The sequence below is a fragment of the Lissotriton vulgaris genome, chromosome 2_1 (genome assembly GCF_964263255.1).
Source record: "Lissotriton vulgaris chromosome 2_1, aLisVul1.2, whole genome shotgun sequence".
NCBI classification, from domain to species: Eukaryota; Metazoa; Chordata; class Amphibia; order Caudata; family Salamandridae; genus Lissotriton; species Lissotriton vulgaris.
Genome location: NC_141687.1, coordinates 754,295,745 through 754,309,251, shown reverse-complemented (window position 1 = coordinate 754,309,251; position 13,507 = coordinate 754,295,745). Strand labels below are relative to the sequence as shown.

Here is a 13,507-nt window from a genome sequence, read left to right as displayed (position 1 = left end):
CCACATCGGTTACTTAAAAGGCATACCCTGTCATTGTCAACTAGAATTAATCTACATACTGTCAATATATCTTATGCTCATGTTTACCCTGTAGAAAGCAGAAACCCTTTGCATTGTAAGGAAGTCATGGATATCATCCATTGGACAAAAAGAATATGGGCTGCTATGTATTCTGGATGATCTCAAGAGGGTAAGTGATACTGCTTGTTGTTGTACGGCTTTTGTCAGACATGTCAACGACGTGTTATTTCAAGAGCCATCTTCTCCAACACTTCTGAAAACCTTATATAGATGACAGGCTGCTGCAATCCTTCTAACCGAACAGTAGCACGTGTCTTCTACTTTGACATTTTGCTCTGTCCTTTTTAGGGTGTCTACTTGGTTTTCTCTACCTCCACTTGATCATTTCCAAATGCTGACTATACCAAAATGCTGTGGTAACTTGATTGAAGGGAAGGTTCATGAATGCTACAACTAACTGAAGATTGTCATATTTTCATTTTCAATATCTTGTCTTTCCACACATGGTTTCTTCAGTTAAATCAATGGTATCTTTCAAATTAGACGCTGCAAAGTTCATTGATCTGGTGCAGGTCATGCATTTATACCAATTACAAATATGTGGTCCCTTTTAAGTGATACATTTAGAAATGTCCAAATATACTTCTCTTCTTAGCAGTCTTTGCTGTAGGCCTCAAAACCAGTGCATTTACACTGTTATATATATTTTTTACTTACTACCTCCTTAAACTCATTACAAAAAACTAGGGGAAAAATTCAGAAAGACACTTACGAGTATACGTTGAAGTACTCTGATAGTACTATGTCAGATCCTCATAAATGCAATTTAAGCATGTAGGACGTATATTTATACATACACTGGTCCTGTTTCTTGTGTGCAGAATTCTTCACTAAGTGTGTGTGGAACTATGTATACGTAGCCCTAAATGTAGCGGGTGTCTTTATCTCCTCAACAGCACGCAGCACCAAGAAAACAGCGAAGATCTAGGTTACGGGCTCTATTTATGCACTTCCGGTAGTAATATTTGTTGGGTGTGTATTATTTTTCTTAGGTAGCACATGGTTTCCTATTTTTTTCAATCTGTAATTCATAGTGCAGATGGAAATCTCCACCTACGCTATGGAGAACTGCATTTGGCGAACTTACGTTACTGGTAGTACCTGTATACTAGTCATACGTGTTCCCACCGTCTAGAGCAAAGGGGTGGGGACGTGTACTTCTACTACTAGGCATAAATTACTGTCCAAAGTTGCTAAAGCGCTGAGACGTCCTGTAGATTTACCTTTCTTAATTTGGCCTCATGTATGTCCCAGCAAGACCTGTTCATTCCAACAGCTAACTCCTTCTGATACTCCTCTGCTGTGAACATGTGTATGTTCAGGAACGTATACAGCGAAACTGAGCTAGGAGGCAACAGAATGCGGAACCCAGGAGAGGGATTAGGTACCTTCAAGATCTTGCTAAAAATATGTAGGTGTAGACGAGGTGCACGTTGAAGATGAGCTTTCAACTGCTCTTGCAAATATTTAGACAACTTCGGAAAGCCAGAAAGAGACATTTTCTGTTTTGGCATTTAAATTAGGGTGTTCTGAAATCAGGGCTAAACATCCACCTCTAATTCAGGTAAGAAATGTTATCCTTCTGTTCTTCCTAATAGAACACCAGAGGTGAGCTGCCGGTAGCTGCCTTCAGCTAACCACACTATAGCCATGAGGCCTAAACCTATGTGTAAGTGTAGGTGTTTGTGTGTGTATCTGTGTCTTGGTGTATGTGTTTTACAAACAGAACTAACATTGCATAACTCACCAGTAACCCTTGAATTGACATAGGCTGGAGCTACTGATAGAATTTGTGAAATCTGTGCACTTTAATCACTATGCACGTATATGTGATCATGATAGAACACAGATGGCTGGAAGATGATAGTCAGAAAATACCAGACTCCTCTTTAATATAAATTTTCCGTACAAGATAAAACGTTTCATAAGCATTCTAGTGAAAATAAGCCAGAATCTTCTGCATCACAAACACACCGTCAATCACAATCCAGTTTCTATATCTAGTAAGTAGGAACGTTATTGCGGGAGGCTGTAGTATATAGGGTGTACAAAATGTGTAAAACATTTTGCACATTTCAAAGCCAATTCTTCCACATTAAGTTCATAAAATGGCCTTATGACGTTGAACCAGACTTTGGCAGCCGAGTACATATGGTAAGGCAGATGAACATTTGAAGCATAATTTTTATACTCTGCAAAGTAAAAGATAAGGATGTTCCAAGATTCACAATTCTGATTTAGTCGCAATAGGAGGGTATGAGCATAGACAATGGATTAAAAAATATCAGTGCCCTTTTCCAACACTGTCACATTCTGAGCTGTGACTACAATAAGAAGTACATTTAAAATGTAACAAGCAGGTTAGCTCAATTTCTGACCAATGTGCAACGTCATTGCAATTTTACTTACCACACAACTCTGCAGAGTTGCGGTTTCTCTAGTTGGAACTAAAACTGAGACTGCAGCACCTTCCGGTGTTTGTTCAGCTGTTGCCTCACTTAAAATTTCCGTAGTAAGTGCAACGTCAGGCTTGGTAGAGAAAGGCAGAGAGGAAGGTGCTCCTACTTTGGTATCAGCCGTGAAATTTGACAAAGTTGAAGGCACAGGAGATAAAGTTACAGACCGTGTTTCTACTAGAGGTGGCAGACCGGTAACAGGTGCCGGTGTTCTTATTGACATGCCTTCAGTTCCAGAGAAATAGGGGGTGGAAAAACTCAGGGCGCCATGTTTGGTTGACATTATGCTTTGTTTAGTGGAATAGGGTGAGGTAAAGGTCTCCTCTATTTTTGAAACATATAGGCTGACATTTTCAAATTCTGTCGTTGAAAGAACTTTCTCTATTTTCTTTGAAACTGGGCCTTCTCGATGTGTTGTCTTCGAAGAGAGAACTCCTGTTGTATGTGATGGCGGTGTGAATTTTTCGGGTGTAGGTGACGATTTCAAAGATGTGAAGGACGTACTTGTTGTTGTTTTAGCTGACGTGCTCACTGTCTGAATGGATGAAGGAGTGGATCCTAATGTAGTGATTGCAGTTGACAACTCCTGCAAAGGTAACGTATGAGCAGTAGCAGGTGGGTGAGTAGTAGTTGTTCCTGGGATATGAACTTTTGTTGAAAGAGGTGCCAGTCCTGTGGTAACATAGACCTTTTCAGTCACATCTGTGCCAACTGTAGTGTCTGCTCCTACGGGGGGCAAATGGACACTAGTGGTTTGTAATCCTATTTGTATAGTTATCTCCGATGTTCCCGAAGTAAGTAACGATGGAGTTGTTTTCTTTACAGCAGCGGAGGTTAGAACTGGTTCTTGTACTTCTGTAACAAATGACTGGTGTGTGGAGGACACAATCCTGTCTGTAATGTGTGCTGTAGAAAGGGAAGATGTGGTCTCTTGTTTCATAGCACTTGTACTTAACAAGGCTTTAGTTTGCGCTGCAACTGAAGGACTTGTGCTGCTACTAAAGGTCAAGTCAGATGGTTCGCCTTTTGGAACGGTAGTTGTTTCCAAAGGTGGAACTTTACTTAAAACCTGTGTTGCTTCAGTTACTGTGGCTGTTATTGGAGATTCCAAAGTAGAAAGATCAGAAACATTACTTATTACTGCGATAGTGGTTTCTCTCAAACTAGGGTGTTCTGGAGTTGGTGGAGTGGCAGGAGGAGTGGATACATATACTGTTGTTGGCAAAGCGGTAGTCACATTTTGATAGAGGGGACTAAATTTACTTGTAGCCTGAGTTCTTCTCAAAGCATCGGTTGAATAATATGCAGTGGGAGTGGTGTATGCTGTTGTTTGGTATGCTGCTGTACTTATTTTGCTTGGGGATACAGTTGCTAATGAACTAACTGTTACCACTTTAGGTGAGAACGTTGTAGCAGTAGTTAGTGTTGTTTGTTCTACAGTCTGAGCTGCTAAAGAAACCTGAATTGAAGTCATAGCCGATGTAACACTGATCAAAGTATCATCAACAGTGGAAGATGATTCCAGTAGTGTAGGAGGAGTTGGTTTGATTATTCCAGTCAAGTTTTTAAATTCTTGCTTTGCAACTGTATGAATAACTGCTGCAGTAGTGTCTATGTGTTTCCTGGTGGTCAATGCTGTTGGTATTTCCTGTGTAGTTAGCACTTTAGGTGATTTTGGTATGGGTGATGTGGCTGTAGATTTTAACAGTATTGACTCAGTTGTGGAAGACTTTGTAGAATGAGAAGGAAAAGAAATGGCCAGAGTGGATGACTTTTCTTGTGATGATTCTGTGATAGTTTCTAATGGTCTGATCAGCTCAATGGTGGGTTTTGCTGTGGTTCCTCTAACGTCTGAGACAGGTATAGATGAGAAAGAGGTAGTTACCGCTTGTAATGTTTTCTGGTCCACTGTACCTCGTAGGGTAGTTGTACTCAATAAATGCAAAGCCGTTTCTTCGGGGAACGAAGATGTTACCAAATGAAATGGTGGGTGTACTATTATGGAAGTTTTAACTGATGTTCCAGATGTGTCAAGCACAGGTGTTGTAGCTGCAGTTGGTGCCACATGTGTTGTATGTAGAAATTGGGGCACAAGAGCTGTAGTTACAAGAGTTTGTGGAATTGTTGGTGTAGACACAAACATAGTGAAATCTGGGTATGTACTGTATGATGATGTAATGATTTTTGTGGCAGGTTTCTGTGATCTTTCAGGTTCAACAGGAGACAAAGTAAATGGCTCAATTGTGATTTTAGTAATATTGAAAACCTTTTCTTCATGGGAGCTAGTTGTGGGGAACGGATGCAAAGGTTCTTGTGTCTTTGTTAAAAAGGTAATAACAGGCGTGGGGATAGATATGGCTCCTGTAGGCGATGCAGTCGTTTCCTGTGTGGTGACTATGCTTTTTTGCGTTGATTTTGGAAATTCAATTGAAGTATGTAAGGCAGGTGGTATTGTTGAAGTATTAATGGTGTGTTTCTCTGAGATCTCTAAAGGAACTTCTGCTTTAGATGTTGATAATGGCAGTAGTGTAGCTACGGGTGGGACAGTGGCACCTGTTGATGACAATAACAGTTCAGTATATGAAGATGTTGCTTTTGTCACATTTGTAGCTTGGAGAGGTTCAGCAACTGATGTTGTTTTTGATGGTTCTTCTTTCCCTTCTGATACATGTGAAGCAGCAGTCGTTAAGGCTGCTTTTTCTATTTTCTCTGAAGAAACAACATGTGTTTTCTCTGTTGGAACTGCACTTGTTAACAGAGCAAATGGGGAAATGGTGGTCTCCAAGGAGGAGTGAGAGGGAGGTCGTGTTGTGGCAGAAGCAATTACTTCTTTCTTGGATGTTACACCTGGGCCAGTTACATTGATGGATGGACTTTTGATTATTTCAGTTTGCAGAACTGCCTCAGTGGAATCATTCTTGGTTTGAGAAATCAATGATTTACTGGTCACTATGTGATCCCTTGGTATAGTGTGCTTTGATGTTGAAGTTGTCTCTAATAATGTTAAAGTTTTTGTCGTATATGCAACACTAGCAAGGGACATTTCCCTTTTCGTTGAAGCATTCACTGGTTTTGTTGTTTCTGAGGGAGATTGTTGTTCAGTGCTTTGTGGGGCAAATGCTTCAGTAGCCAGTGGAGAAAGCAGTGCTATGCTGGCGTTAGTTACACTTGCAGATGTCATTGTTTCACCTTCAACAATCTCGCTTCGATTTGTGGGTTCCCTGTAAGAATCAGTTCCCATTGACAAAGGAACACTTTTCTGTGTAGTTGATTCCTTTGTTGAAGCTTTACTTTCAGTTTGTTTTCCAGTAAATATTAAGGGTGTTTTGGCTGTACTCGATAGAGCTGCGCTTTGTTCTGGCGACACAACCCCTGTTGTTATAGTAGTTAGCAATTCTGTTAGAGGAATCAGCTGCAGGGTCGTTGTAAGGAGTGGTGCTTGTACTGTTGAAATAGCTTCCTCTCCTTTAGTTGTGATTAGTGTTTCCGTCACTGGAGCTACCTCCTGCGTTACAGTTGTAGCCACTGTGGGCGTCACTTGAATTAAATCGCTTATTGAAGCTGTTCTCAGCAGTTCTGTTGTTGAGGTTATATCCTCTATTTTTATTTGTGGTGTTAAAGTTGTAACTAGTTTCGTCGTCCCTTTTGCTGTGACTAATTCAACAGCTGCTGTGCTTATTCCAAGCGTAGTATGAATAAAAGTAGTGGGTGTTGTCTGGTGTATGGGGAGGGTGGCTTGAGTCATTAAGTGTGCTGTCTCAGTAGTCACAGGTTGTACTACAATCGTTGTTTTTGCAGTGGTATGGTTTGTTGTGAGGACCGTGGTAGGAAATGGAGATCCTGGCAAAGGTATCTGTGTTACAGAAGGGCTGCTTATCGAAACCGTTTGTGAACTGGGAAGAGGTGCAGTGCTAGATGTTGAAGCTGGAGCAGGCGTTGACAAGCTTTTATGTGACACAGGTTCCACTGTCACTGTGGTAGTCAACACTTTGGATTCAACCTTAGACACTGCACTTGGGCTTGGCATAGCCATAACTGAGGCATAGGAGGAGCTAGATGTGGTGTTTGAAACTGTTGGTGTTGGCACAGTGGACGATGATGGTGTGGTGGATACTGCTGGCTCAATACCTAAAAAAACAGAGAAGACAATTCTGAAATGAAAGGTAATTTTTCGAATACACATTAAAAAAAATGCAAGACCACAGTATTACTAAAATAAATTGAAACTCATTTTGAAAGCATAGCTTTAACATACATGTGCAATAATGTCTGTGAGTTTGACAAAGTTGGGAAGTGCACCTGCGCAGCTCCTGCAAGTAGCCCAGGGTACCTGAATACTATTTTCTGGCGAGGGGCAGGAAAGGTGGCACATTCCAAGTTTCTAACTGTAATCAAATTAAACTTTACAAAGGTTAGCAAGGATATGACCAAATGGGTTACTAGAACCTCATGTGAACACTGGGGATACGATTGCAGGTAAATGTAGTTAATTGAGTATAGAGAGCCTTTCCATAGGATGTCTGGAGAAGGCTAGATTTCAGAAAGAAAATAAAAGCATTGATATTTCCGCAGGTTGGCTACATTCCTGTCATTCGGATGCTCTTCTTTGGGACTGGATTTCTATTCATTTTTTAGACTCTTTGATGTGCCTATGAAACACCCTGGTCTAATAAGTCTCGCTATAAAAAACACTAAACAAATTAAAATGAGGTTTATTACCCATCATATAGAAGCTGAAACATCGAACAGTCTATTGATTTACATACAATATATCATAAAAGAAAAAGATTTAGAACTTACAGTCTTCAAAATATACACATCTTCCAGTCACTTCATCCAGTACCATGTTAAGTCGACAGAAAGGAATACATCCTTCAACCCTATAACAGATTATACATATAACATTAAAAAATGTGGTAAATACTACAACTACAACTTATACTAATAGTAATGCTGCGACTAGAAATAATAAAAATAATTATTTCAATGATAACAAACGGCCATTATTATAGAGCCATCAATCGCTTTACGTTTACCTATGTATACAAATCAAATCTGTCAAATGTAAGATACATTATACAGCACAAAAAGGGTGTTGGGAGTTATAAATCGACCATAAAAAAGCCGTACCACTACTTGGCGTTATATAAGAACTTTCTGAATAAAAGGGAGCACATTAGCACTCTAAACAAGGCTAGCATAACATGTTTAACCCGTTCCCAGCGTCGAACGTTAAGCGCCCACTGCTGAACGTTCGGAGAACGAATGCTGGCCCGTCGGCCAACGGTCGTGCGCAGCACTGGGGAGGTAGCGCTCGTGACGACCGTTGGCCGACGGCAGCAATTAAAGGGTTAAAACATTTTTGTTATCAAATGCATCATCACCAATGTTTATTTTCATCAATGTACATTCAATATGTGAAACGTGGACAGGCACATTACAGCCCAAATGTTTTGAAATTCACATAATGATGTATGGACGATAAAAAGTTGGCAACATCCAAAATCATCTAGTCTGTTGGCTAGAGCGAAATTCGGTAAAAAAAACATAACAAAAAACCTACTAAAATCTGCCTCAAAAACAGGCTTCTCTGAATTGCAAAATGGGTTGAGGTAGACAGAGTTGGTGATTCTGGCAGGCTTAACATTGGTACATATTCTGATTGGTTGATAGATTGGCCAATCAGCTTGTTTTTATTACCGCAATCTGCCTGGCCACACTTTCAACCAATGAGATTAGTGACTGGTGTTAGTTCCATTTCGAATAACTTCTGATAGCTAATAAGAATATTTCTGGAAGAGGTGTCCTCACTCACCTGCAGTGCAGTAAGAGTGCAAGGCCAATTGAGTATTGAAGAATACTGTCTGCTGTTTGTATGTTTTTGATACAGTGATAGGAGGAAGTCGATTTTCTACAAACAAAAATGGTTTGCTTTGCTACTTGGTTCGATTGTCTGAGGAAAATAAAATTTGACTACCCCTCATTCCCTAAACTCACAACCAAATTGCATGATAATTCCGTTACGGCTAATAGTTATGCACATTTATCATCTAGCAACAGGAGTCCTTTGTCTATTATGATGCCTGGATTCTCAAGGCCACTTGTGAAAATTGCCAACAATAACACGGTAAATGAGATTTGGTTGGGTTTGGGAACTTTAATACATTTCCAATGACAACATATATTAGTAATGAGGCAGTTACTTGTGGATTCAGAGGTAGGCTACTGGTTGCACTATTCACCTTAAAGGCATCCATATTCATGCAATACGTCTTTGTGGTACAGATTGTAGAGAGCCTTGTGGTAAATACATAACGCTACTCTCATGTTGTTTTCCGGGGTTTGACAGTGTATAACAGTGCCTGCTCGTGTAGGGCATTCCACCGGGCAGTGACGTGGGTTGGGGGAGGGGCAGGGTGGGGGGGATGTAAAATACGGGAAGGGATGATTACAGGTAACGTAAAAAATAAATAAAACAAATTTCGTTGCATGCGCTGCAATGCCAAATGCGATGCAGCGTGCCCAACAAAATTCGTTTTATTTCTTTTTTACGTTACTTACCTGTAATCGTCTGTTCCCGTATTTTACACCCCCCCCCACCCTACTCCGCCCCACGTCACTGCCCGGTGGAACACCCTGCACGAGCCGGCACTGGTGTAAAACCGTACTGGCAAAGGAGGAGAAGCCACGTAGAGCTCTTTAGGCTTAATATGAAGAGGCCACCAGAGACTGAAGAAGGGTGTGGAGGGTTACAAGTCATTTTTCTTTGCTAGGAATAATATCCGATGTGGATTATTTTACTCTGTCTGTAGCCATATTAGGCTAGTGTGAAGTTCTTTGTATGTGAGCTAAGGGATTGTCTTTAAAGTGCGAGTACGGCAGCCCCCATCCTGCCTAGGATGGCCCATCCTGCCAACACCAAAGCTCTCTCTTGTGTGGCTGCCTGGGAGGAGTACAAAAAGGCAAACTGTCAAATACACCTATTGTGTGACCCAGAAAAGAGTCTGCAAGCACCAAAAGGCTGGGGTAAGAAAAAGCAAGCTTTCTAAAAGTGGCATTTTCATAATTGTTACTTAAAATCTGACTTTACATTTAAAGAAGGTTTTACATTACAATTCCTCAGACACCAAACAGGGTTTCCTGCCTACTCCCAAATACAAGTTATCACTTATTAACTATAATAAGGTAGGCCTTGCAGTATTGAAAAACAAATTCAAGAGTGTTTCACTACCAGGACATGTAAAACTTAAAAATACATGTCCAACTTTTTAAATAAAATGCACCTTGCCCTATGAGTTCTTAAGGACCTACCTTAGGGGTGACTTATATGGAATGTAAAGGAATGTTTAGGCCTGGCAAAAGGTTTATTTTGTCATGACAGTTTAAAACTGCATGCACAGACTGCAAATGCAGGCCTGATACATGTTTGAAGGGCTACTTAAGTTCATGGCACAAGGAGTGGTGCAGGCTCACCAGCAGCTTTTATTTCCTAGGCCCTTGGTAAAGGTGGTAACATTTTACTAGGTACTCACAAGTAAATTAAATGTGCCAAATGGGTGTATGCCAATTTAACATGTTTAAAGGAGTGAGGACAAGCACCGGTCAGCAGTGGTAAAGTGCACAGTCCAAAGGCCAATGACAGCAGCATAAATGCGAGGATAAAGGCAAAAGATTTGGGGGAAACCCACACTAAGGCTGACAGGTCTAACAGTTGTCGTTGTTCTTATGATTTTGAAATGCTTTGAATATGTTGAGTAATACAAAAATGTATTGGATATTATATTACAAGTAATCCTAATGATTTGATTTTGCAACTTTGTAAATCTTTTAATAAATCTTTATTGTTTAGAACTAAAATATTCTATCTTCCTTTTGGGTTAAATGTGCTACACATTACTGAAATGTGTAAAATTTGATTTCAGCCTCAGTCGGATCTAAAGATTCATCATAGGGACTAAATGAACTAGAATTTGCAACTGTTTTTGCATGGGGACACAGATTTGTATTTTAATACATCTGAAATCTTACCTTGTCCTTGGGAACCTTCGAGTATGCAAACCGAAGGCTTACATGAATTACATCACATTTTGCCATGAATAGGCCTATTAAACTATAATAATTTCCTTTAAATTAATTTTCAGGCAAAATTTATAGGCAAAACTTAAAATATCTATTCAGCACACAAAAAGTAATACATTTAAAACAGAACACAAGAAAAATTCCAAACCACTTTAGAAAAATTGTGTAAATGTGAATACAATGATACCAGAATAATTAAAATCCCATCATTAGAACTGGAGATAGGCAATTTTAATGTTTTAGGTAGATATAGCTCCTAAAGGCGGAAAATTGAGGTTGTCTGGTCACGCTGGACCAGGACAAAGTCACAAGTTCAGCCTGACCGTGCTGGAGGGCAGACTCCGTACAGGACCTAGTTTGGCCCGCTGGGAGTTGTACCTTATGTCCTTGGTAGAGGTCTGCATGGCATTGCTTTGCAAAGCTTCATGCCACTTAGCATTGGTTAAGAAGAAGCTTTTAGCTGTGCGGCAAGGCTTTGTGGGGCTTTTCATCACTTGGTATTGGTTCCAATGAAGCTTTCTGCTGTGTGGCGAGGCATTACATTACTCAGCTTCAGTTCTAACGAAGCTTTCTGCAACACAGTGAGGCTTTCTGGGGCTTTGTGTCGATTCGCACTGGATTTGACGAAACATTCAGTTGGGCAAGGAGGGGTCCTCTTTGATGTCAGCCAATGGTTTAGGACCTGGGGAGGCCCCTCTTCGGGATCCGGAACTCACTTCAGCACAGTTCAGCAAGGCTCAGGTAGGTGCAGTTACAGGTACAGGCAGGTCCAGTGCAGCAAATCGGTTGGGCAGTTGCAGCTCAAACAGGAGGTCAGTCAACTGAGTCTTGGAGTCTACCAGGTAGCCTAGGATGAAAGGAGCAGGTCCAGTCTTACTTTGAAGAGAGCAGGACAGTCCTCAAGCAGCATGGCAGTCCTCTGGGGAGTTAGACAACCCTTCTTCAGTAATGTCCACAGGTGCAGGAATGTACTTATGAGTGGCTCAGGAGGTCCAATATTTATACCTGTCGCCTGCCTTTGAAGTAGGGGGTTTTCTATAGTACCCAACATCTGGCTCTGAAAAGTTCTTCTGTTCCCCTGTCAAGTCTCCCAGAAGTCTGGGGTGACCAAGAACTAGTGTCAGGTTCCTTTGTGTTCTATGGAGGCAAGCCCTTTTAAGTGTAAGTGGGGCAAGGCTCAGCTCAACCCCCAGCCATCCTGGTAGTATGACCGATTCTAACCAAACCTAATCCCATTTGTGTTACTGTTTGGGAAGAATACACAAAGCCCAACTGTAGAGCCATATACAGTCATGTGACCCAGGACACTGGCAGAAGGCGCAAATGGTTAGGACAAGACAATGCAAACTTTCTCAAAATGGCATCTGCAGAATTCTGACGTAAAATCTGATTTTACCCCTAAAAAGAATTGTCATTTTGGCAATTCAAGAATAAATGCCATATTTCTATCTGTTCCCAATCAAAATGTATAACTTATTAAATGTAATAAGATAACCCAGTGTTAATCAATGGAAAGATATGCCTTGTAGTAGTGAAGCTGTAGGAGTTTTTCACTACCAGGACATGTAAAACCTAAGCACACATGTCCTACTTTTTAAATATAATGCACCCTGCTCTATGAGACTTTCACGCCTACCTTAAGGGTGACTTACACGTATTAAAAAAGGAAAGTTTAGGCCTGACAAAAGTTTATTTAGTCAGGTCAAAATGGTAGTTTAAAACTTCACTAAATGCTGCAGTGGCTGAGATGTTTTAAAAGGCACCTTTAGTGGGTGGTACAAGTAGTGTTGCAGGTCCGCTAGCAGCATTTAATTTACAGGCCTTTTGTACATGTAGTACAGTTTACTAAGGACCAACAAGTACATTCAGTTTTATCAGGTATATGCCAATTCTACCATGTTTTAAGGAGAGAGTACAAGCAATTTACCACTTTGGGAGGTATAAAATAAACTATTTTGGGAGGGCTGCCCCATCTATTTAATCCTGACCGGGGTATGGATGTGCAGCGTAACTAAGGTAGTTTGTAGGGGTGGGTGGAATGCTTCATTCCTACCCATTGAATTGGTGGCATTTGGCAACTACACATTACTGTTGTAACACGGAGGTCCGGTCAAATTCCGCCTATTGCCATGTGGCAGATTTATTCCCAAGAGGCTCCAAAAATGCGAGCAAGATACCTAGCGCCATTGTCTAACGCGGGCGGTTGAGAGCAGTCACAATCTGAGGGCTACTTCTCAAATAGATTTGCTGCAACTTCAGTAGATTTTCAACTTGAACAACAGCAAAATCAACTCAAACAGACGTGGGCTCTTGCTAACCACCCGGTGCCGATCAATCTGATTTTTCAGCGCTGCTCGAGCTGCTGGTGCTAAATTGCAGTGCGAAAAGCACAAAATGCATATTTCTGCCCATTGGTGGAAGTCACGGAATCTCATGAAGGTTTTTATGTGACACTCTGGAATTCTGCAGAGTGAAACTCCCCGAGTTCTACCCAACCATTGATCGTTTGTTGCACAAGTCGCTTTTTGCACATTGGCACTTTTGACTGAATCATTATGTTTTAACTGCTGATGAATTGATACATTGAATTTGATTTGTTGTCTTTTAATCTATTTGTTTTTCTTTTTAACTGATTTGCTGCTTACCACTCGCTATTGGTGAAGGCTCAGGGGCAATTTTACTCTTAGTTGCATAACTCTAGACTGCCATTTTTGGAGGCAGTTTAGTTGTTTTGCTTGGCTGTCCTGCCTATTCAATCCTTGCCTGATTGGGACCAAGATCCAGATATTATGCTGGAAATCACTCTTACTTGTCCAGTGAACTCCGAGCACTATACTTGGTGAGTTATTCTATTTTCTCTACTACATTAACACAACTAAACATCCTTTGTC

The 13,507-nt window shown here is 40.8% G+C and overlaps 1 protein-coding gene across 1 annotated transcript in view; it reads right to left on the bottom strand.

Moving 5' to 3' along the window:
* The window catches only part of OTOG (otogelin), a 1,187,449-nt gene that overhangs the window by 418,078 nt on the left and 755,864 nt on the right, over window positions 1–13,507 (bottom strand). Inside the window, exons 33-34 of the mRNA XM_086954148.1 lie at window positions 7,338–7,417; window positions 2,491–6,665 (exon numbers count right to left, since the gene is read on the bottom strand). Coding sequence (XP_086810274.1) covers window positions 2,491–6,665; window positions 7,338–7,417 — 4,255 coding nt within the window. The remainder of the gene's footprint in view (window positions 1–2,490; window positions 6,666–7,337; window positions 7,418–13,507) is intronic.